The sequence below is a fragment of the Bufo bufo genome, chromosome 11 (assembly GCF_905171765.1).
Source record: "Bufo bufo chromosome 11, aBufBuf1.1, whole genome shotgun sequence".
Lineage (NCBI taxonomy): Eukaryota > Metazoa > Chordata > Amphibia > Anura > Bufonidae > Bufo > Bufo bufo.
Genome location: NC_053399.1, coordinates 50,144,975 through 50,170,896, shown reverse-complemented (window position 1 = coordinate 50,170,896; position 25,922 = coordinate 50,144,975). Strand labels below are relative to the sequence as shown.

The window sequence follows — 25,922 nt, the reverse complement described above, 5'->3', positions numbered from 1 at the left end:
TGTCTTTTAGGCTTTTTAGGGCTTTTTTCTGGTTATTGTTGAGGTTGTCTGGTTTGTTTGGTTTTGGCTTGGATATATCTGGTCGTGTTAGATCATTGCCTTTTTTTGGGGGAAAATGCACGTTTGAGGTAATCTAGAACCATGTTGTAGTAGCTTTCTAGGTGTGGGCCTCTGCTTTCCAGAGGATAGTAGGAGGATTTGTTTTTTAGTGGAGGTTTTATGGTGATAGTGGGTTCTAGGGTCTGTGTCCTGTTGTGTGTTGTATTTAATGCTGATGAGGTGGAGGCTATTACAACGTTTGTACTATCAGTGTTGGGACTTTTGTTTGTATTTGTTACACAATTTTTGATACAGAAATGGCGCTGGAGGGTTAGTCATCTAATGAATTGATTGAGATCTACAAATAGCTCGAAAAGGTCTGGTTTGTTGGTAGGGCAGAAAGATAGGCCTTTGCTTAGTAGTTGTATTTCTGTTTCGTTTAGGCTATATCCGGATAGATTAAAGATACCTTTTTCTTTTAGTGTGTCAGAATCTGATTTTATCATAACTGGGTTTTTGGTCTGTGTTTTTTGTTTGTTGGTAGGTTGTTTCCTGCCACCTCTACATCCTCTGTAGCGGGGTTTGGTCTTTTTTGGGGGTTCGGGATGGGGCTGTAAAAGTTGGTGATTTTCAGTGGTTCCTGTAGTTTGGGTTGAGTGGGGTGTGAAGGGCCTGGTGTGGAAATGAGTGTGTTTAAGATTTGTGTGCTTGATAGGTTTAAGCGGGGTGGTGGTATTGTGAGTGAAGGAGAGCCCCCCGTTGGTCCTGTCTTGTTGAGCGTGGATAGTTGCTCTAGGAGAGGACTTTCTGTTAGAGTGGGGGGTAGGTCTAAAAAATGTTGGTCTGGGCTTGGGTAGGATGAGCTGACTGAGTGGGTGGTAATATTTAGTGGGGATAGTGGATGTAGTGAGTCGTCATCTGTATCTGTTTGTGGTTCTGCTGCGCCAAGATACTACAGTATTTTATTATATGTACTCGTATCCTTTTAAACAGATTTTACTTATTTGATACAACCAATTCACCCTACTACACCACACTATGTCGTGTATGACACTGCAGAATACGGTCTCTTAGGCACTTGAGACCGAATGTAGTGTTCCTATCTGTGTCTATATTCTTTTATATATTTTTTATCCTATATATTATAATTATTATTATTTTTTATATATATCCACACATCTTCTTTTATTATACTTTTTTACAAATGTTATGTTGATGTAAGATCCACTATATACCTGAGTAGCTTGACACTGACCTACCACTATTGGCGCTAAAAAGTTGTTCTCCAAGAACAGGCGAGACTGGGATGGTACTATTACCTACCAGTCCCCCTAGTTTGGCACACTCCCATTACCTGTACATTGATATACAGTACTTTTCTCTGGCTGACAATCGGTAAAGTCTGATAAATTGCCATCTGTCAGGTCCTACTACTGCCAGATTAAATCAATTTCACTTTCCTTGTGCAGCCTAATAATACAAACAGCATAAGCCCTGTCAATATAACAATAACCCGAATGTAAGAAAATGTGCTGGGGCTTTGTATGAGAAGGGATGCCCTTTAGAGCTTTCAGTTTTTTTCAGGAAGAAATGTAAAGGTGAGAGATACGCTGGCCAAGCACACCTCCGAAATTACAAGTGATGAAACAGACTAAGGGTCCTGTTATATGGGCCAGTGCTGGGCTAAAAATAATCAGCACTAATGATCGAAATGCATAAGTTGATCGACACTCATTTAAAAGGTCCTTTCACATGGGCCCCATGCAAAGTGAATGAGATCCAAATGTTTGTTCTTCAGATTATTTGTCCCCAGTCAGTTGGCATATTGTTAGCAGCACATCCCCGGTTTACACAGCGAGATGTGCATGCAGATAAATTGGCTGATTTGTTGGGTGATCAGAGGCACATAAAAATAATAGACTCCCTATTGCTGAGGGGCTTTCTGAGTTGTGAGGGGAGTGTCTCTTTTGAGACCACATCAGTAAGCTGGAGCAGAGCAAAGTTCTCTATTTCTATGTCTATCACTCTTTCTCTGTCCATCTCGATTACTCTTTCTCTGCCCTTCAGTCTGTGTCCCTCCCACTGTTTCTCTGTTCCTCTCTCACCCTTTCTCTGTCCCTTCTCTCTCACTCTTTCTGTGTCCCTCTCTATCCTTTTCTCTTTTATCCTTCTCTATTTCTGTCTCTCTCTCTATTGCTTTCTTTATCCTTCTCTGTTCCTCTGGATTTCTGTCCCTCTCTATCTCTCCCCAGGTCCTGGCTTCTTCATGTGTTACACAGACACACCACTGATTTCCCTGAGACCATGTAGTGCTTCATACCCCTGTGGTGGCACTACAGGGCAGCTGGATACTTTTCTGCTGATTTACAGCTGACTATTATTTATTTTTCTTCTTATTTTCACAAAATCCAGGGTTGGTTGCCTTCTTAAAAGAGTTTTCCAGAACTTTTTCTTAAAGGATACCCTATCCTCAGGATAGGTAATCAGTATCTGATTGGTGGGGGTCCGACACCCGGGACTCTCACCAATCAGCTGTTTTGAGGAGGCAGAGGCAATCATGTGAGCGCCGCTGCCTTCTCGCAGGTTACCAAGCACAGCGCCTTACATTGTATAGCGGCTCTGCTTGGTATTCTGCTCAGCCCCTTCACTTGAATGGGGCTGAGCTGCTCCTAGACCATGTGATCAATGACTGTGTCATCACTGGCCTAGGAAAAGCAGAAAGAAGGCCGCGGCATTCACAGAAGATTCGCTGCCTTCTCAAACAGCTGACTGGCGGGGGTCCTGGGTGTTGAATCCTCACCATTCAGATACTGAAAATCTAGGAAAACCCCTTCATGAATTAGTTGATTCATCATCCTACAATTATACAGCTGGCCTGTTCTTACAATTTATGATATCGACAGACTGCCCAATATTTAGTACTTTACCAAGCATGACAGTGATGGTGGCATAACATGACTTTTTGTGTTTATATTCAGGTAAAGATGGAGACCAATGTTGTCACCTCCTTGGTTTATCCCATTCTGGTGATAACACTCTGTTTGAATCCAGCTCTTGGTCATAGTGTACGAAGCCCAGATCGTGTGTCAGAGGCAGACATTCAGCGGCTTCTTCACGGGGTGATGGAAGAGCTGGGTATTGCAAGACCAAGAGTGGAGTACCCTGCGCACCAGGCAGTGAACATTGTGGGGCCGCAGAATATTGAAGGTAACTGACAACCTGCAGTATTATAGACCTCTTCTGTTCTAGGACTTATCTAGGCCAGCAAATTGCAAACACTGGGGCACATTTATTAAGACCGGCAGTTTAGATGCCAGTCTTAATGAGCTCTACAGCTGGCGGAGGATCTATCGGAGTTATGAAGAGGCACCGGTCTCTACATAACTTTGGCGCATCCAGCGCCAGTTCAAATTGTAAGACAGCTTCCTAGCTGTCATACATTTAGACCATTTTCTACGCCTAAAACAGGCCTAGAAAATGGTAAATGAGACGGGCCTGTCAGCCCATCCCCTTCCCTGCCCACGCCAAGCCCCCTTTTTTAGACTTGGCGTGATCGGGGAGAAGTCGGCGCAAAGGACTTTTCTGCTGCAATCTTTGCCAAAAATATGTATTTTTGTTTAATAAATGACCCCCATTATTCTTATTTTTTCCCTATGAATATATTTTCCATTGGATGCAACATTAAAAGTCACTTCACTAGGCAGGGAAGAGGGGATTGGGAGGGAAGATAAACTTGGTCTACCTCTCAGTTTAAAGGGGTTGTCCGATTACAACAACTTCTCTCCTATCAACAAGATAGGCAATAAGTGTCTGTTTGTGCTGGAGCCCCTACTAATCACTAGAAAAGGGGCCTGTGCTTTTTCATTCAACTCTACAACTGCCAGAGAAGGCCGAGTACAAGTGTTTGGCTATCGCCGGCAGTCCCATAGTGTTAAATGGAGCAGCAGCATGCATGTGTGTCACTGCTCCAACCTATTGGGGAAACATAGGTCTCTGTTCCAGTGCATGGCATGGCACCAGCAGTCTGACACCGTTGATCAAGACTCTCTTATTCCCTATCCTGTGGATAGATAATAAATTGTTGTATTAGGACAATCTCCTAAAGCAAGCATATGTAATCCTGGCAGAAGAGAAGTGCCTCATGGCCCATTGTCTGCATATGTTGCAGTCTCAGCTACAGTTCTCACTGGTGTGATATGGGTCTCTCTTTTTCATCAGCCCATAGCAGACACTTAAAGAGGACCACTCACCACTCCTGACATGCCTGTTTTAATAGCTCCATGCATTCCCCATGTAATAACAATTCTGGAACATCTATTCTTATGGCTCTATGCTGTGCTATTCCTTCATTATTTCTGCTAGAAGTTATAAATGAATTTCCAACTGTCTCCAATAGATGCTCCAGAATTGTTATTGCATGGGGAATGCATGAGGCTATTAAAACAGGCATGCCAGGAGTGTTGAAAGGTCCCCTTTAGATCAACTTTTTGGTAATTTATGCGGGCACCACATGGTTCTATCCACTATTCACCAGCTCTGTTATAAAGTATTTATAAGGGCACTACTTAGTATCTGCTGGGCGCAGAGGAGTAGTACAATCTACAGCAATTTTCATCTGAATGCTTTATGTTCTATTTATATTAGTAATGTACACCACTGTTGTTCTGGCACTGTATATTTTACCTATTCAGTACTTTCATAGGACACTGTGTGACCTGTCTCCACTATTTATCTGGGGTTGATTGCATTATCTAAACACTGTATAGCAAAGCTTATTCTGGTACTATATGGCAATATTAATGGCCTAGCATTAGGAACTTTAAACGGTCTACCCCTATTTAGTTAGACACTATAGTGCTGTTATGGAAAACGTACAGGCTTAGTGTGTACAGCAATGCTAGAGTGGGAGTAACTTTTTAGAAAAATCATCCATCATGTCCAATAAATATTTATTTGGGGTCCCAAATGGAAAACATAGAGTACGGTAATTTGATTTTAATCAATGGCACCACCCATATAACAAGATATTTTGCTATATATTCTACATTTCTGCCTGTCTGTGTAGTCTAGACTAGCCCTTATCATATCAGTCCGCATGTGTAGTCTAGAGTTAGTGGATTCTGGCAATGTAGGAATAAATAGGCTCGCACATTTGCTAAGTAAATCGATAGAGTTTATAGTGCAAAGACATGGAATTAGAATTTTTTTTTTAATGCTAAACAGATAAAAATTACAAAAATATCCATATGATTTTCCTTGCTTTCTTGAGAAGATCTTTGTTGCAAGCAGAAACTCCTGAACATGCTGCCACCAATGTCAGAAACCCACTTGCATATATGCACAAGCACCTAGTGAATGAAAGCAGCGTAGACCCATTGCCTGCACTTACTGTACTCTTGCGTGTTGCAATCAGCTCCGCTTTTTTTTGTCTAGTACAATGCTTCTCCCCATGCACATAACCCATGGCAAACCCCAGATTTTCTTTCAGGTTTGCGTTCAGGTCCTTTTACATGGACTGATCTTACAGCTAATTCTCAGGAAAAAATTGTTTGTTCCCAATAAGTTCATGATCTATAGAGGAGGTTAGAGCTGCATTTACACGCAGCAATCATCTCCTGTGTATGGCTGCCCAGAAACGATGATTTTTGGTGTCAGTCGAGAGACATGGTCACCCGATGAATTCGTGTTTGCTCATTCATCGGGTTATCACCAGGGCTTTTTACACAGGTCAATTATCAGGAACAAACATTTCTACAAACATTCATCCCCCAATAACTGTCCTAATTTTCGATTCATGTAGAAATAATTAGTCTTACCAGTAGGTGTCTTCACTATCAGGTCCTCCAATCTCCCAAAAATTCCTTGGTAATTACTCATTCTGAGAATATTGTCAACATTACCTTGGAATTTTTTTTATTGGAGCCATAAAAAAAGAAATTGTAAGCCAGTGAAACACATGAGATAACTGAGAATTGGCAGCTATCGCTCTTTTTTTTTTTGTAAATTCTTTATTTAAGATTTTTCCATTTTTCAACAACCAAACCATGATGGACAATAGGACTGATATTGAATACAACTCAGTAATAAAGCATGAGTACAATAAATGGCAAACGACAAGTCATTTAATTATAAAGCCCTACTCGGGGAAACCACAATAATATGTGGATCAATAAAAAGCTAATTGAATCCAAATATAATGTCGTGAAATAAAGTAGACAAGGAAAGGAGGGGACAAAGAAGGGAAGAAATAAAAGGGGGAAGGGAAAAGGGAAGGGGGACATCAGACACGAACCTACACTCTCACTCAGATGCTAGGAGCGCTTTACCTTCAGCGGAGTCAAAGGAGGTCAACCAATGACTCCAGGTTTTGGTGAAACCTTTTTCAGTATGTCTCATTGATGAAGTGAGATCTTCCATTCTCATAATCTCCTGAACTCTATTGATCCACATTGATATTGAGGGAGCAGATGATTGCCTCCAAAGACATGGGATGCAGGCTCTTGCCGCATTTACCAAGTGCCTTACCACAGACTTCTTGTAGGATGACAGAGGAATCTTGCACTGATGGAGCAGGAAAAAAGCAGGTGTCTTAGGGAGGGTATATGTAGTGAACTTATACGTAATCCCCCATACAGAGTTCCAAAATGCCGATAGAAGGGGACAGGACCAGAATATATGTAGTAATGTACCCCTCTCAGAGCCACATCGCCAGCATAAGGGCGAGGTAGATGGGAATATGGAGTTAAGTCTAGTTGGGACCCTATACCAACAGGACATGAGTTTGAAACCCGATTCTTGAATATTGCTGGCCATAGATGTTTTGTGAATGCACGTGTATAGTCTTAACCGTTGGTCCGAGGAAAGTGTGACATCCAAGTCAGCTTCTTATTGAGAGACAAAGTTGGAAGGAGGTTGGTCTGGGGGAGATATTAGCAAGCCATATGTGCGGGAGAGGGTACGTTTAGTCACTCCAGACTGCTCACAGAGGAACTCAAAGTCCGTCTTGTCTCGAACATACGTATTCGCAGGAGGAAGTGTAGACATGAAATGTGTGAGTTGTCTAGACTGCCAAGGGTTGAGAGTAGACGTTCCAGTCGACTCTGAGATCTGTTGAGGGGTGAGCCATTGAATTGAGGTAGTCAGATGGTGGGCCCTGAATTTGTTACATCTTTTTAATTCCCTGAAGGGACCGCACTCTAATCCTGGAGGGAACTGAGGATTACCCAGAATAGGAAACATAGGGGAGGGGGGGATGGAGAGATACCCGGGTGATTTTGAATGCTGGCAAAGGCTTTCACGGAGGGGCCTATAGTCGGGTGTAGGCGTGCTTCCAATGGGATCTGGGTGGACAACCAAGGAATGGCTGACAATGGAGCAATCAGGAAGGATTGCTCAATTGAAACCCATTGTTTATATAGGCTTGGTGACGACACCAATCTACTATCCTAAGAAGATGTGATGCCCTATGGTATGAGAGGAAGTCGGGGAGCCCAAGGCCGCCCTCAAGTTTGGGACGAAAGAGTATTGACCTAGCTATCCTGGATGGTTTACCTGCCCATATGAAATGGGTCAACATTTTCAGAAGAGTATGGAAAAAGAGTCTGGGGATGTGGATCGGCAGGGCTTGGAAGAAAAATAGAATTTTTGGCAAAACAGTCATTTTAAAAATAGATATCCTTCCAAACCAAGAGAACGTACCAATATTCCACCTGTCTAGATCTGTTTTTATAGTCTGGAGAAGAGGCGGGTAGTTGACCTGGTAGAGTTCCGAGAGTGTGGGGGTCAGTAAAATCCCTAGATATTTTAAGGATGAGCGAGCCCATTTAAATGGAAAGTTCTCTGAAATAGATTGGACCGTGGAAGGGGGAAGAGTTATGTTTAAAGCTTCGGATTTTTGATAATTAATCTTAAAGTTCGAGAGGTAAGCATATATTTTTAGTTCCTGAAAGAGGTTTGGGAGGGTAACCCTGGGGTTGGTGAGGAAGAACAGAAGATCATCCGCGTAAGCTGCAACCTTGTGCGATGTCTCATGAATCCGTAGCCCTGAAATATCGGGATTCCCCCTTATATGACACAGAAGCGGCTCTAGACAAATCACGAATATTAAAGGGGAAAGGGGACAGCCCTGCCTTGTACCATTGCGGATGGACAGGAGCATGGAAAACTGGCCGTTCACCTTAACCACTGCCGTGGGGTTGGAGTAAAGATTAGTAATCCGGGCCATCATTTTGTCCCCCATTCTCACGCATCGTAGGGTTTCAAACATAAATTCCCAATTAACCCTATCGAACGCCTTTTCGGCATCAGTAGATAGGAATAAAGTTGGGGTCTTAGAAGTGACGGCTTGGTAGATCATGTTAATTGCTCTCGTAGTACTATCACGGGCTTCCCTAAGGGGTAAAAAACCCGTTTGGTCTAGATGGATTAGTTTTTGGAAATGTGGTAGAAGGCGAGTGGCAAGAATTTTAGAAAATAACTTTAGATCTATGTTGATCAGGGAAATGGGACGGTAGTTTTGGCAATGAGAGGGATCTTTCCCTTCCTTAGGGACTACTGTGATATGAGCTCTAAGAGTGTCATTTGGAAGAGTACGGGCCCTATCTAATGAGTTAAAGGCAGCAATAAAATGAGCAGGCAAAATGTCCTTAAGCTGCTTATAGTAGGAGAGCGTGAGTCCGTCCGGACCAGGAGCCTTCCCAGTCTGGGAGTCTTTAATAGCTGCCTGTAACTCAGATAATGATATGGGTGACTCCAAATCAGAAACCGCTTCTGAGGGGAGAGATGGTAAGCCCGCTGATTCAAGATAAGTTTTCAGGGCTTGGATTCAGGGCTAACTGATTGATGAGAGTCATCTAGATTGTACAGGGTGTGATAATATGATCTGAACGCTTCTGTTATTTCCTTCGGGAGAGAGGTCTTTCTACCAGAGGTGAGTGACACATGGGGGACAAAGGAGCGTAATTTGTTCTTTTGCAAAGCCCGTGCAAGGGTTATACCTGGTTTGTTACCATGCTCGTAGTAATGTCTACGGCACTTAGCTAAGGTCGCTTTGGCTTTTGAAAGGCATAAAGAGCGAACCTGATCTCTCAGCTGGGTGAGTTCCGCTCCCAGCTGCAAGTTCAGTGTTCGTTTATGCTGCTGTTCTATCGCGTGAACGCGCGATAGAAGAGTAGATATCTTTGCTGCCCTTTCCTTTTTCAATCGGGACCCTAGTTTAATAAAAGAGCCTCTGATAAAACATTTATGGGCTTCCCAAATGGTAAGGGGGTCACTCTCGGGTGTCACATTATTCACAAAGTACTCAGCCAGGTCTCTCCGGACTTCAGAGGTGACCTGGAGGTCTTGGAGAAGTGAGTCATTTAACTGCCAGTGCCAGGCTCTGGGTTGGTGGGTCGGGAAGGAGAGGGATATGGAGACTAGGGCGTGGTCAGAGAAGGTAATTGGGTCAATCTCTGCTTTGGAGAGAAGGTCTAGTCTAGCATGGTTCAGGAGGAAGTAATCTAATCTGGAGTAGGAGTTGTGGGGGTGGGAAAAGAATGTGTAGTCTCGGGATGTTGGATAGAGGATACGCCAGGCATCAGCAAGTTGGTGGGAAAACAAGAGCTCCTTGAGTTTGGTAATGGCGGAGAGAGGGAAGGAAACTTGGCCCTTGGAGTCCACGCACGAAATCAGGACAATATTTAAATCTCCTCCCAGAATCAAAAGACCCTCCGTGAACTCCTCCAAGGCCCTGAGAGTCTTAGATAAAAAACCAACCTGACCATTGTTGGGGGCATAGACTGATGCCAATGTAACCTTAGAACCGGCTAAGTTACCCTTTATGAATAAATACCTGCCTGCCCCATCAGTGCGAGAGTCGATCAGGTTCCACGAGATAGCGTTGGAGACGAGAATAGAGACACCTTTCGTCTTGGTATCAGGATCAGTGCTATGGTAGGCATGAGGAAAACGCTTGCCCGAGAGCTTCGGAGTAGAAGAGGAACGAAAATGCGTTTCCTGGATGAACGCTACATGTGCACGTTTCTTCCAGAGGAGACGCAGAAGGGACGATCTCTTTTCAGGTAAGTTGAACCCCTGTACATTAAGGGAGACCAATAAAACATCAGACATGTTTCAACAATGTGAGTCAGAGAACAAATATGAACAAAATATCTCAGTGAGAGTGAGGGGTGCTGACAGCAGGGTTAGGGGGAGGCGAGGGTGGGGGATGAGGAAAGTGGGAGGGAGGGAAGGTGGAAATCTAGCCCTCAGCCGAGGGACAAACACCTATCAAGGTATAAGTAACTGCGAGTATCCTGTCTAGTAGGGTTTACAAAGGCAGGAACTCACAGTGCCCTAGTGGGGGAGGAGGAACAGATGGCGTCTAGTAAAGAAGATGAAAACATATCACACGGAAAGCAACCCGTGACCAGAAAAAAAAAATTAGGAACAAGATTGCATCTCAAAGACCCCTTCCCCTGAGATTGTGGCATTTTGACTGGGGAGGATAGAGGAGGGTAGTGATAGGAGTAGGAACTCACAAGACAGAGGGAAAGGAGTTAGCACAGGGGAAAGACGAAAAGCACTTGAGAGGAGGTATTGAGACTATCTTAAGACCATAGGAGTCCATAACAAATGAAGGGACGTGGAGAACGACTCAGCCGAGCTACCTTCAATAATACAGACAGAGTCTCAGCAATAGAGGTCAAAACGGAGGATCAGCGAGGAGGTGGAGGAAGGCGTCGTGGAGGCTGGTATTGTGGCCTGGAAAGGTAGTCGCGGTGAGAGCTGCAACGGCCAGGAGATGCCCGCCTCGGGGAGGTGGATGACGTTCTTTGCGGAGAATCCAGATCTTGTGGCAGACCTTGTAGAAAAGGAGGCAATGTCCAGTCAGGAACTGTGAAGGGACGGACGTCGAGGAATCTGAACAGTTCCTGAAGGTCAGCCGGAGAACGGACCTGCATTGATTGGCCGTTGGGGTACCAGACAATAATATGAAATGGATGACCCCAGCGGTAGGATGCTCCTGCGTCTTTAATTGCTTCTAACAGGGGTCTGACCATTCTTCGCATCGATAAGGTTAGGCGGGATACATCAGGCAGGATAGTAATCGGTGTGTCTTCAAAGTAAAGCTCCTTCTTTTCCCAAGCTTTGCGTAGGATACGTTCTTTGACTGTGTAAAAATGAACCCGACATATGACATCTCGTGGTCTCTCCACATCACGGTTTCTGGGTCCTGCGGTTCTGTGAACTCTGTCAAGCTCAATCTTGGTTTGAGGAGGATTGTCCAAGACAGAATTAAAAATGCCGACCACGGTGGAGTATAGCTGGTCGTTGGGAATAAATTCTGGGATGTTATGGAGCTTAATATTATTCCGGCGGCCTCTATTTTCCACGTCGTCGAGGTGTAGAGAGAAGTCCTGCATTTGAGAAGTATGTGCAGATAGTATCTCTGAGTGGGAATGAACCGTAGAGGCAGTAGTTGCGTAGCGATTTTCTAGCGAGGATAAGCGGTCATCTAGTTGATGGACATCATCTCGGACAGCTTGTATGGCCTGAGCCTGTTTGTTCTCAATGCGGGCCACCTGTGCCTCCAGGTCAGATTTCGTAGGCAGTGCCCTTATCATTTCCCAAAGTTCTGCCAGCGTGCGGTCGATGGAGGGTGGGGGTAAGGGGGACCCCTGGGGCTCCTCTGGGTGCTGCGTCAGCGTAGAGAAGATGACCGGCACACTCTGGCTGGGGGATTGGGAAGCTGGAACGGGCCCCATGTGACCCTGAGTGTGGGTAGCGGACACCAAGGGTGGCACCTTATCCACCATAAAACCCCTTGGGGAGCTGGTAGCAGGGGAGTTCATAAAAACAGAATCCCTTTCCAGAGACTGCCTAGGCTCAGTAGTATGTCGGCCTGCCGCACAAGGAGAGGCGGCATCGGCCCGCAGGCCTTCATTTTCAGTAGGCCCTAAACTGGCCTGAGTGGCGGTACCTGTGAGATCCGGCTGGAGCGATGCAGCTTGGCGCCATGGAGGATTCGGACAGGCATCCGGATTGATCAAGGTAGGAGCCGTGCAGTAAGTAGTTGCACCGCCCGGGTGCCGATCTTGTGTACGGGTAGGCTCCAATGCTGGCGCCAGTGAGAACGGTTGTGCTGCTGGGCGCAGAGACGATGGAGCGGCGGCCATTGTGGGTGAGTCACCGCCACCTTGTTGGTTGGAGCGGAGGAAGCGGCCGATAGATTGTTCAGGAGGGACCGCGGGCTGACTCTTCGATCGTCTCCCTTTAGTCATGGCCAGGAAAGGCAGGTAGGGAAGCGGTCTTTGTAGGTTCTCCTGAGGCTGGTCACGGAGCTCTCCTAACTCACGTCTTCACGCCGCCATGCCAAAGCCACGCCCCAGCAGCTATCACTCTTGATCGGCCCCATACACATGCATGCCCTGCATAGCTGAGTTGTAAAGGGGAGAGGGAAGAAATCTGCTTACAGACACCTCTGGCAGTGAATTATCTTCCTGAGAATAAAAGGAACCGGCATGTTAAAATCCAACATTCCCCAGCCCTTCAGGAGGTCCTAATAATAGACATGAGATGGTCGGCCAATCCCACTGACCTACATCTAGTATGTATGGCCAGCTTTACTTACAATCAGTACTCTGGATAAGCATCAAAAGCAGATAAAAGTATGTTACAAATGTTCTTTTTACTAGATGAAATCCATGTTTATTTGGGTTATATAAAGATTTACAGTCTCCATAATTTTTTTGTAATTTTAATGTTATATTTTTTTACTTTCAAACAAAAACAACCACCAGAACTTTACTTTTCTTTTGCTACCGGCGGTACTTGGAAATGTTGTACTTCCATGAAACTGTCACGATTTTCACACTTCTGACAAATAAAATCTGAATTGTGAAATTATACATTCATGTTATAGCCCCATTCCCAAGTAGACCAGAATACCCTTTTAAAACAACCTTTAAAGGGGTTCTCCGGATATTAAGAGAATCCAATTACTGAAAATACATAAATATTACTTAATTATAAACACTTTCTTAAATGGCTTTCATTATTTATGTCTTGTTTTCACTAGGAGACAAGCATCGGGAGAAATAAAATGGTGGCTCTGCTGCTAGCACAGACAAAGTCCGTCCTCATGACACAGCTGGGACGGGATACATCAGATGTTCAGTGCAGTTAGCTAAAGAACTCTCTCACCCTCCTGACCAGTCTAGCTGTAATAAGTTAAATCTTACATACAGCTGATAAGATATCAGCTGTGTGTGGTAATGGAGCGAAGTGAAACTAGGGAGAGAAGGATGGACACGGCAGATTTTTGTGGGGCTTTGGTAATATAGCAGACTGCTACACTTGTATCTGGCTTTTTACGTTTTCCTCTGTGCTTGCTGAACATCTAGTTTGCAGTGCTCTCCGACATGATGGGTGGAGACTATCTGCCATCCACTGCACACACAGAAAATAGAGGAGAATCTCCTTCCTAACTGTCTGTCTCTTGCAGCCTCAGGATAATGGAGGACATTATAGAGAAGTACTGACCTGTATTTTTGTGAATGAAGCACTTGTTATTTCCTGTTCACTCCTCCTTCCTCCCTTCTCCATAGACTTGCATTGACATGTGTGATATGATCCTCCTGCAGAGATGATCCTGTCAGTTTAAAGCAATGGGGGGGCGCGAGATGGTAAACAGCTGATGACAGGGGAGCTAGACATTTCTCACTGATACATGTTACAAAGCTTCTTGTGATAGCTTGTACTATTGATTTATGCAAAATTGTGTGAGAAGTTAATGACCATTTAAAACTCGAAATTGTAGTTGTAGCCATGATTTTGGATTCAAAACTATCAGAAAAAAAAATAAAAAATGGATTAACACTTACACTGAGAATATACATGATGGTCCACAAAATGTGATCAGAGACTCGGCCACATACATTGAAAGGTCTGGCAACACTCAGACATGATTTTGCTGTTTACATGTAATCTTCTGTCTTTCGGGAACGAGAATGCGGTTACGTCAGGTACATTAAATAAAACCGCCAACAAAAGCTTATGTAACGGTGGCTGAGTAGCATTTTCCACCATTAGACTGTTGGCCCTCTCTACAAAGGAGAGATGTCTTGAGTACCAATTTGGTACTTGTGGAAATGGTAAATTCCCTTTTTACAGGGCACTCATGGCTGAACTTTATAATAAATCAACCATCAATTCCACTTACAGAAAAGAGCTGTAGCCCAAGGATGTTAATTAGAAATGTCAGTCACCGTGTACCTAGAACGAGTACTCTTCAAGCCGCCCACCTAATTAGTTTGAATCATCAGCCATTAGTGTTTCCAGCTAGTAGGCGGCATTATCTGAATGTACGCTGCCACTACATAATAGAGAAAACCTTGTCCCATCATACCGTGATGGCAGCTTTTGTATTGTGCTGTATATATGCCCTTCATCAGGCCTCATGCATCTTATTCATCTATATATTAAGAAAGCCTCATAACACAATAAAACATGATGGAAAATTTAGGGAAGTGTTAATAACAAATTTTTCTACAAAATGTAAAAAAGCCACAAAAGCCCTTTCTTTAAAAAAAAAAAAATAATAATTTTCAGAAATGAAAGGCATATTATGGTTTTGGCAGCTCCATATGTAAACTCATGACATCCAATGTACATGTATGGTGGATGATGCTAAAGGATAAAAAGGAACCAGTCGCACCTGCAGGCAGCATGTTGTAGAGCAGGAGAAGCCGGGTATACTGTTTATATATAGTTTTGTGCTGAGGCATCACGTTGCCCATGTGGGTAAGAGGTAGCTAATATAAGGGCAGGACACATGACCTGGCAGCATTAAAGATGACTTCCTGATCCGTTGTGACCTGAAGTTGGGGGACCTTCAGCTAACTGGAGCTTGGGCCCAACTATTGAGTAGGGAGAAGGAGGAACATCAGAAATATTGACTTTGCAGAGAGAACCTGCTATAAGGGCGCCTTCACAATCTATGGATTTTGTTTCAGAATTTTCCACAACTAAAAATCTGTTCCATTCACCTGAGTGGGACTTACAGAAATCCATGAGCTTGCTCCCTCCATTCAAATGAATTGCGACTGCTATGGGGCAGGGCCGGATTAAGAGCATCATGGGCCTGGTGCTGAGGATTTTGCTGGGCCTTTTTATGGAACTGCACTTAGTGTCTTAATTACATATATATTTTATCGATACCATTAAAGTATTTTGTTCCTGCAACTAACCCTTCATTTGGCGTCTATCTTGGCAACATGGAGGGGGACCACGGGAGGGGGACCCTGAGGGTGGGGGCACCCTCAGGGCACTATAGTGTCAGGAAAACCGCTTTGTTTTCCTGACACTATAGTGATCATTTAACATTACTATGAAGATTACTGTTTTCTAGCTGCTGTGGACTGTGGACAACAGCAGCTAGAAACAGTAATTTTCATAGAGCTGTGTTATGATTTATGGACACAGCACTCAGCATGCTTAGCCAGTCAGATAGAAGGCTGGCTAAGCATGCTGAGAGCTGTGTCTAAATAACATAACACATTAAAGGGATTCTGTCACCAGGTTTGACCCCTGTCAGCTAAAAATATGCTGATGTTCAGGGCATCTTCACGATTCCTAATGTGGGCTTATAAATGTCATCTGTGGGCTTATTTAGCTAAAAAACAGCTTTTACTAACCTGTCAGTCAAACAAATAAGGTGCCCAAGGGGATGTTAATGAATGCAAGGTGTCGGCCGCACCCGCCGCCGTTTGTGCCCAGCGCCGCCTTTCCGGACTTCTGCGCCGCCTCCTAATCCTCTGTGCCGCCTCTCGCTCTCCCTCCCTCCTCCTCCTGCTGTAAGATCTCGCGCATACAGGGGTTGAGCGAAGTGCCGGCGCATGCGCACTTCGCTGTAAGAAGCCAAATGGAGAAGTCCGCACGGGCGCATCAGACAGAGCCCTGTGCGCAAGCGCGAGATCTTACAGCAGAAGGAGGGGGGAGGGAGGGAGAGCGAGAGGCGGCACAGAGGATTAGGAGGTGGTGCAGAAGTCCGGAAAGGCGGCGCTGGGCACGAACGGCGGTGGGTGCGGCGGGCATCTTGCACCCATTAACATCCCCTTGGGCACCTTATTTGTTTAACTGACAGGTTAGTAAAAGCAGTTTTTTAGCTAAATAAGCCCACAGATGACATTTATAGGCCCACATTAGGAATCGTGAAGACGCCCTGAACATCAGCATATTTTTAGCTGACAGGGGTCAAACCTGGTGACAGAATCCCTTTAAATAAATTACTGTTTCTAGCTGCTGTGGACTAGCAGCTAGAAACAGTAATTTCTTTAATGTGTTATGTTATAGAGACTGAGCTCTCAGCATGCTTAGCCAGTCAGTAATTTTCATAGTGCTGTTATGATTTATGGACACAGCTCTCAGCATGCTTAGCCAGCCTTCTATCTGGCTGTGCTTCTTGAGAGTCACAGTTCACAGGCTCAGAAACAGCCAGATAGAAGGCTGGCTAAGCATGCTGAGAGCTGTGTCCATAAATCATAACAGCACTATGATTGCCCTCCCTTCCAACTGGATGAGTTTATCTGATACCTGCCCTGCTCCAGAAGCTCCTGCTGTCTCACGGGCTGGTGTGGCTGAGCGCTGTGGGCCGTGTGCTGGTCGAAACTGCTGAGTAGGTTGTACACAGCGCAGCGTGCAGGAGGGATAACCGCGGGCGCACTGAGGTCATATCCGGCGGGCCGGCATTACAGGAACCGCACCAGCTGCTCTGACGTCCTGCCGCCGGATATCCTGTGACGTATATCCGGCGGCAGGACTTCAGAGCAGCTGGTGCTGTTCCTGTAATGCCGCGGCCCGCCGGATATGACCTCAGTAGTGATAGGAAGTTCGGATCTTTCAGAAGAATCGGTTCATTTGAATCAGCTCATTCAAATGAACCGATTCATGAATCGGATCTTCGGTTCACTTGGTGAGTCACTGACTGCTGAGCTGACTCGCAAGTGAACTGAAGACTCTATGTGCCGGTGGGCATGCGCAGATGCTATCCATTCGATTCACTTGCTGCTGCTGAGTCGGCTCTTCAGCTCTCTAATGAGTGAGTCCGGATCAGGAAGAGTGATTGATTATAGTGATAGTGAAGGGAAGCTGAGGCTGACGCCGGACAGGAGGACTCAGGAGCTGTCACTGTGGTGTGCATTGTTGTCTGTTGTGCATTGTTACCCACAGTGACAACAGTCTGACACTGACAGTAGTACAACCAACCAAGTGAAGTGAAATGTGAATGCACAGGGAAAACTATGTGCTGATAACAGTATTACAGTAACACAGTCACTGGCTGATAATAAAATAGTCCCCACAGTTCCCACTTAACGGAATCCATAAAGGAGATGTGAACCCACTCTTAGTTATATAGCTACTGAATGAGATGCCTTTAACATATTTATCTCCTGAGAAGCAAATTTGATCCTAAAGGGTTAATTCAACCTGTAATCTAAACTCTGTGTCATCTGTCACTTCTCTTATCTCTCTGCTCCTGTCAAAGGCGTACATAGAAATCACTGGGCCCCATAGCAAGAATCTAAATTGGGCCCCCATTCCCCTTTTATAGCCCCTCCCACTACCCATTCCAGGCCTCTCTCTTTGTTCCATGAACTATGTTCGCTGCTGTTTTATAATTTATGCCATCAGGGCCGGATTGGGATTACAAAACAGGCCTGGCACACAAACGAGGTATAATAGATACAGTGTGTATAGATGTATAGTGTATACAGCAGTGTACTGATATGTGAGGAACGTGGTATAATATATGCAGTGTGTTCAGGTATATAGTATATACAGCAGTGTACTGATATGAGGTGTAAATTACAGCTCGTACCTCACATATCAATCCAATACTGTATATACAATATACCTGTACACACCATCTATTATACCTCGTACCTAACATATCAGTACACTGCTGTATATACAATATATCTATACACACTGCATATATTATACCTTGTACCTCACATATCAGTACACTGCAATATATATTATATATCTGTACATATTGCATCTATAATACTGTTTAATATATGCAGTGTGTGTATGTATGTATGTGTATATATATATATATATATATATATATATATGTATGTGAGGCATACGAGGTATAATACTGTAGATGCAGTGTTTATAGAAATATGTGGTCAGTTATGCATTATAGTCACTGTGTGTGTGAAGTACATGAGGATGTGGTCACTACCTGTCTGAAGTATTATACATGAGTGAGCAATGAGTAAAAACAGGGCATGGAGGGGGGGTAAATGATGAAAAGTGGAGGACCTCCTCTTACCACTCCATTCCAGTCTGTATGGATCAATGCAGAGCTGATTGTGAACTTCTAATACTTGCTGTTAGGGGTTGAAGGACCTGTGATGATGTCATCACAGGTCCTGGCAGATGTACCTTTCAAACCTAGGAACTACACCATTTTTGGTGCAGTTCCTTTGCTAGATTCTGCAGGACCTGTGATGCTGAAGATGTCATCACAGGTCCTGGCAGATGCACTGTTCTAACCTGGGAACTACACTTTACACTGTGCAGTTCCCTTACAGGACCTGTGAAGACTCCCTGTACTACTCAGACGACTAAGAGCTGCTAGTGCTTGCCTTGCCTCAGCTCTGATTGGTTGGTGGGCGGGGAGGGGCTGGCAGAAGCAGCTTCCACTCTAGGATCATATTACGCTCCTCCCGAGTCCCGCCCTCAGGCTCCCTGCTGCCAGCGTGAGGTGAGCGTCTCTGCATTGTCTGTGTGCTATGTGACGCTGCGCTGTGTACAACAGAGGACTTTTAACCCTCCCGACGGCCTTTTGGCTGGCAGATGGGCCTATTTTATGGTAGGGGCCTGGAGCTGCAGCTCCATCAGCCCCTACGTTAATCCGGCCCTGCTATGGGGCCCAGAGCAAGAGGGGGCCCAGTCTTAGTTGGAATTATCTCCTCTTCCACTGGAGTTGAAAACTTGGTCAGGACTCTACCCTCTAAAGCAGGGGTGCACAACCTGCGGCCCGCAGGCCGCATGCGGCCCCAAGAGCCATGATTTGCCGCCCCCATCCTGCTGGGCAGAAACACACCTGATCGTGTGGTCAGCTGTGTTTCTGCCCGCAGCGCTGCATCACAGAGCATTACAGCTCCTGCTCCCACACTGTAGCAGGAGCATGACGGGTTCTCCGACTGTCTGAGACAGTGTGGGAGCCGAGGAGAAGGCAGAAGCAGTGTATCAGCGCTTCTGCCTTCTCCTCACACAGGTGAGCGGCGTGCTGTGCAGTTTAGACCCGGCGATCACGTGGTCGCCGGGTGTCAGGGGCAGAGTACTGCAAAGCCTCGCCAGGAGTCTGGTTTTCCCTGTAACTGGGGCTCCTTTGGATGCTCCAGTTACTGTGGAAATTGTGCAAAAAAAAAAGTCTGTGTCCCCAAAGGTCTTTTATGGACTTTTTGGGCACAAATTATGTGGCAAATATATATATATGTTAAAAGTAAAAAATAATATATATATAAAAAAAAAAATTGTAAAAAGATATAAAATACAAGTAAAAGAAAACTATAAAAAGGAAAAAGTGCAAAATAAAATATATTTTAAAAATAAATATTAAAGTGGTGACAAAAATAAAAAAAATACAAAATAAAAGGGGAAAAAAAGGAAAATGTGCAAAATAAGTCAGTGTCCCCCAAAGGTCTTTTTGTAGCAGAAATATGTTAAAAAAAAAGAAAGTGGTAAAAAACATAAAAGAAAAAAAACGCCCACACCAACCAAAACCATTACAATTATCACTCCATTCATGTGAAACTATACATATTATATAAGAAAGCGATCCAACACATATAGGGAACAAATTTATAATAATTTGCATATTTAAATAATGAGCTATAGTTTGAATAAAAATGACATAAAAAAAAATTATTTGTTCAGTTTCCCCCTAATAAAACTAAAAAAAATTATTTAAAAGCCCTGTGTTATTCAATAAAAAACTGCAAAAGTTATTTTGGTTGTCCAAAAAGTAAAAACGTTACAAGTGTTTGAACCACGAGTGCGAAATTACAAAAAAGTGACTGGTCATTAAGGCCTTTTCAGGCCTGGTCATTAAAGGGTTAACCAATAAGTGCTTTCCCGGCTAGTAAGGCCTCATACATATGACCGTTCCTTTACTTTTGGTCCGCAGGACACCAGCCATGTGAAGTGAATGGGTCCGCATCCAAGCGGCTCAGATGTGGACTAAAACAATGGCCGTGAGCCCTCAGGGAAAGTGCCTACTGGTTATTGCAGGGCACCTACGGTATATCTGGGGGTGCAGAAGGCGGTAGTAACCAGTGAGCGCCGTCCTCTGCAGTGAAGTAAAGCGCTTATTTGTGAATAGGAGGCAGGAAGAAAACGTCACCACTTAAAGGAGTTTCCTCGTTAAAATGATTTTTAACCAGTGCCTGCAGCATAGTCCCTGAGACAGAAGATTCCTACTTTCCTGCTCCGTGCTGCTCTCACTGTCTCCATCTTCTGGTCTCGGAGCACCTCTCCAGCAAATGACTGGCTTCAGTGGTGACACACTGCTTGTGGCCACATCACCACTGAAGCCAGTCGTTGGCTGGAGAGGTACAAGTGACTATGCCCATATCCAACCGGATGTAAACAGAGGTTATGAATCTTTGGTTTCACGCCCATGCTGCAGGAACGTGTTAAAAATCTTTTTTTACCAGGAAATCTCGAAGCCCCTGTTACACGGCACGCTATTCAGGACAATTACTGGGAACAAGTGTTGATAGGAGCGCTCATTCCTATAATCGTGCCAGAGATCAGCCGATAAACAAGGAATTGCTCGTTTGTCGGCTGATTTGCATATTTTATCAAGATGAAAGATGTACAATTATAGTCAGCACATCTCACCGTGTAATCAGGAATGTGCTGCCGATAGTCTATAGAAGTGAATGAGGGAGGAATGACTGTGGTAGTGATCATTCCTTCCCAGTCATTTTGCATTAGCCTGTGTAATCGGCTGATGCAAACAAGCGCTGATTAACTCTTTTTTGAGGCCCCTTTAAATAGTGTGATGTGACAGTGCGGCCCCCAGACCAAAAAAGGTTGTGCACCCCTGATCTAAAGGAACAACTTTTAGCAAATGAGGCAGTGAAAAAAATGGCCCAAGGGTAATTGAAAAGGGTTTAGGCAGAACCCTTCTGTCCTGTGTGGGGGGCCTGGTTTGATCCTTGCTATGGGGCCCTTACTTCTCTATGTATGGAACGGATGGAACGGATGTTGAGTCGCGGTAAATTCTGCAACAAAGTCCGCAGTGTGAAGGCACCCTATCTGTGTCCACTAGGTTATTGCACTGTAAAGGGTGCGCTGGGTGGAAGTTTAGACTGACAAAGGCTGCTTTATCAGCCAAACTCTTCCCAATGTTGATAGTGTTACCAGCAAGGACCCTGGAGCTTTATCAGCATTTCGGTGTGCCTCCTCCCAGTGTGAGTGTGACCCTGCTTACACATACAGGGGAAACTGCCAGTCAAGGGGCGAGACCATCCATATGACTCCTAAGCACAGGAAGAGATGTCAATACAATAAGACAATTTACACAGAATGTGTTTTTTCCCCACAAAACTTTATAAACTATACATCAATCTGCTCAGCTCCTCCTGCTCTATAACATGCTGCCGATTGCACTGCATTTTCATGGTGACCAATTCTCTTCAAGATAAATTATACTATTATACTATCTTCCTTCCTATCTTCCATGTCCTTCTCTCGATCTTCCATATCATTAGTAATTATGATCATTTAATTCACCATATTGGCTTCCTACGTTTTGTCCAGAACCACATAGTCAGGAACTTGAAATAGGTTCGCCACCACTGGTCTGGCATCTTTTTAATACATTGCCATTACTTTTTTCATGATAACTTGATGTTTTTTCAGCTTTGAAACCATAAATCAGATGCTGCTAACTGATCTGTTATTAAGGCTTTCCTATTTAATATGATGACTGCATGGACATGTCCTATTACTGGTATGCAGTTCTATTTTGCAGCATGGTTTTATTAACATTTTGAAGAGGTTGTCCCTTTTGGGCAACCCCTGTCCTAATACCAATTGCCCTCAGGGGAGGTCCTTCCTGTTGTGGAGGACTTGATGTTACTATTTGAATGAGCTTCATGTAAAACTGCATTATGGCTGCTGTAGAGTAAATGAGTGGCCGCACAGAGCTTCCTTCTGAATTCATTCTTAGCAACCATGACAGGCTTCCTTGGGTAACCGCAGCTTGGGGGAGGGTGTGTGTGCTAAATCTTATTGAAGAGGCACAGTAGTATATGGAGTCGTATTTTTCAGACAATGCTTTAGGTGGTCAAAAAGTATGCAAATTCGCTCATACCAACTAGAGATGAGTGAATCGATTAGTCTCATTAAGAAGAGTTCTGCACCTGTATGTCCCCAAAGCTAAGGACCCTTCCCCTGTAGTAATCTTGCACCTGGGCACAGCCCCCAAGCAGAGGCTCAAGCGCTAAGACTCTGCTTCTGGGTCAGCGATGGTGTCGCTACACTTCCAGCTACTTAGAACAGCTGCACTGGCACTAGATTGTCAGAGACACCTCGTCAACTCATAGGTGCAAAACTTTTTTCACTTGATTCGCTCATCTCTAATACCAACTAAACTAGAGACATCCATCTGGAGAAGTCATCCATCTAGGAAGTACTATAGTAAGAAGACTCTGCATACTCCTAGGAGCGTGCTGGGGTTGCTAACCTACTTCAAGCACCTCATTGTGTTATGTTATGTTTTCCTTGTATATTGGCTTAGAGCAGGGTACTGGTAAGCTAGCTGTTATGTACTGATGAGCAGGAAGAATCCTGAAACCGTGCTGACTACAGATGGGTTTGCAATGGGCGCCTCCCCCTAGGGCCCTCTATGTTGCGACCCAGGTGTAGGAATGCCGAGCGGCCTAAAATGTCTCTTTGCCACAGTGCTCCTACCTGGACACGGCTGGACCCCAGGCTTTGGCTCCGAAGCAATAAATAGGGGGGAATAATTGAGGGATTTGAAAGAACTTGAGTCCAGAACTTGAGATGAAGTTCAATAGCAGCTTTACTTTGCATAAACATTTTTCCAAAGCAGATTTCAGGCTTTATCTTGGTTCCAGCAGTCTTTAGCATTAAAATGGCAGGCAAACTCAACTCTGTTATATCTGACTCTGCTGTCCTGACAAGCTTAATTAGTGTCTTTGCTTTCTTCATGATGCTGCACTTTCTCTCTGTAGTCCAGCAGAGATATGCCCCTGCACACCCTTCCCTTAGCAGGGGGTGAACTAGACTAACTGGAACTTCTGCCCCACCCTTCCTGCAGGAAGTAGGACACTTCTCTCCAGAGGGGGTTAGAATGGAATGGTTAGCTCCATTCTACATAATTACAGCTCTGCAGGGGTTGCTGCCACCTGCTGGTGAACCACGCACATTACATGTGAACATAACCGTTGCATAACAAAAGTAGTAATGCATATTGTGGAGGACCTGGAATAAATACACAAGATGACATAAAGTTGGACCAATAAAGACAGTAACAGGGTGCAGAAGTGGTAACTCAAGGAAACAAAAGGCGCTCTATAGTGTGAATCCTCACATAAAATAAGGCAGTGTGGGTGATAGATGCACTCCACAAACAGAGTTGTGCAAATACCTGGCACAACTGAATGAAAGGCTTAGTGGAGGTAATCTCCTAGAATCAAGGACTGCGGCTTCTTTCCATTCGGAAAACCACTGGTTCCAAGGATAAAGTATGTATGTAATGTTCATTGGGTACAACAGGGTGCTGTCCAGATGAAGATTAAAACAAAATTACAGGTTTGAATAGCATGTTTCGGAGGCGGCCTGCCTCTTTCTTCAGAAATGTTATTTTGTTTTATTATTGTTTATTTTGTTTTACTTTATTTTGTTTTAATATTTGCTTTATTTGTTGTGTTTTAACTACATCATTTTAATCTTCCTCTATGTGGGAACGGCACAATGTTGTACCCAGAGAACATTACATACCTACAGTACTTTGTCTACAAAAAAAAAAAGACTGATATTCTGTATATGAGAACTTCTCTCAATGGTGCATTTGCCGACCATGTAGCCAGTGTACTGTGTACTGGTAGAGAGGAAAATCTGCATTTTGGGAAGAGCTTCCTAGTGAATATATTGACTTTAGCTTTGAGCAGAAAGTGACCTTCTGGCTTTGAAAAACTCTCCATGTGTTCTGAGACATGTCAACATTTTTCTCTGCTGGGACCGGGAGTCTTTTAGGAGAGTGTTTTCTATATGTCTGCATTTTTACATAGCTTTTTTGTGCATCCATCCCTTTTGAATGGGCTGTCAGGTAACTGAAATTAATTTGATAGCACATACCCACCTAGTACTGAGCATTGTGGCATCGCTTTTTTTTTATAGCCTGTAGGTACCAAGTTCAATTTCACTGCCTTTGAAGGTCTTGGATGTTTAACTATGACATATATAGTCTAAACTTGAAATGTTAACATTAATGAGCTTTCCTGTGCTATGATCTAAGGGAAGAAATCAAGAAGACCTGATGAATAGGATTCCTGGAAACCAGGCGACCTTGACTCTACTGTAAAAAAAATCCTGTGCGTGAGGGTCCCTCTGATCCCTTCTTATCTCCTGGGGTCTGCAAATCATTGCAGACATGGGAGGGAAAGGTTTATATACACAAGCCCCCACTCCTTACATGACATAGTGTTTTGATGAAATGCGTAGGAATAGGAACCCGTCTGCTTTGTATTATTCACCATCACGCAGGGAAGGCATTTGCATATGATCAACAAAGATATCTCATTAACTGTTATCATATGCATAGCATGAGTTGTAGTACCTAACGCTCAGCACAAGGTGGAGCCGCTGACTCTTTGTAGTGATGGCGGTCATTAATATGAATGAGTAGGGTAACAGATGTTGCCAATTGTATATTTTTTTTGTAGCCTGGAGCCTTAAATCCTATTGCCAGAGATACTTGTGTCAGTAAAGGATTAATAAGAGTGAAAACAACCCACAGACATGGATATCCCTTACCCTAAAACGCACTGTGGTTTGTAGTATATAATGTAACATCAGTGTCACTCGCCGGCATTGCGGAACGTGTGAAGGGTTAGAAAAACATGTCTGCTTTCTTCTAATAGCAGCGCCACACCTGTCCACAGGTTGGATGTGGTATTGCTTCAATGGCGCTAAGCTGCAGTACTAGACGCATGGACAGGTGTGGTACTCTTTTCAGGAAGAAGGCAGCCATGTTTTTCTTAGACTAGTTTTACAGTAGCACTAAAGTCTTCTGGTAGGCTGTTGCGGCAGAGAAACAGCCTGCTGGAGTTCTTCACATCCGGTATTGCCGGATACTGCCTTTCACTGCCGAAGCCCTTTGCCTATAATGGAATCTGGTAGTCATCCAGCCTGTTTCCAGCATTAGTGCCGGGATTCGGCTGGACAACTTTTTTGTTTGGCCGAATCCTGGCACAAATGATGGAAAAAAGACTGGATCCCTGTTGGCCGGGTCCCAATATTCCCATATGGTCCATGAGGCCTGACGGTGCTCCGGCCCTTTCCAGCTATGCTGGATGCGATGAACTCCAGCAGGCTGTTACTCTGCCGGAACAGCCTGCAGGAAGATTTTAGCGCTAGAGGTAAATTACCCTAACCATGTAGAACCCCTTTAAACTTGCATGGTGGACATGTCTAGTAAAGCCAGTTGCCTGCATAACATGTTACTTTTCATAGGGTTTCATTTGACGATTGTGATCATTAGTAGATATTTTTTTTGCCCCTCCACTCAATGGTGGCTTTGACTGGGAATTCGCGCTCTCCAGCTGAGACGCCTTCTGGGCTTTTGGTGC

At 44.3% G+C, this 25,922-nt stretch overlaps 1 protein-coding gene across 1 annotated transcript in view; it reads left to right on the top strand.

The window, feature by feature from the left end:
• Positions 1 to 25,922, top strand: part of SCG5 (secretogranin V) — a 53,534-nt gene that overhangs the window by 11,422 nt on the left and 16,190 nt on the right. The window contains exon 2 of the mRNA XM_040411771.1: positions 3,018 to 3,246. Within this exon, the coding sequence (XP_040267705.1) occupies positions 3,018 to 3,246 (229 nt within the window). The remainder of the gene's footprint in view (positions 1 to 3,017; positions 3,247 to 25,922) is intronic.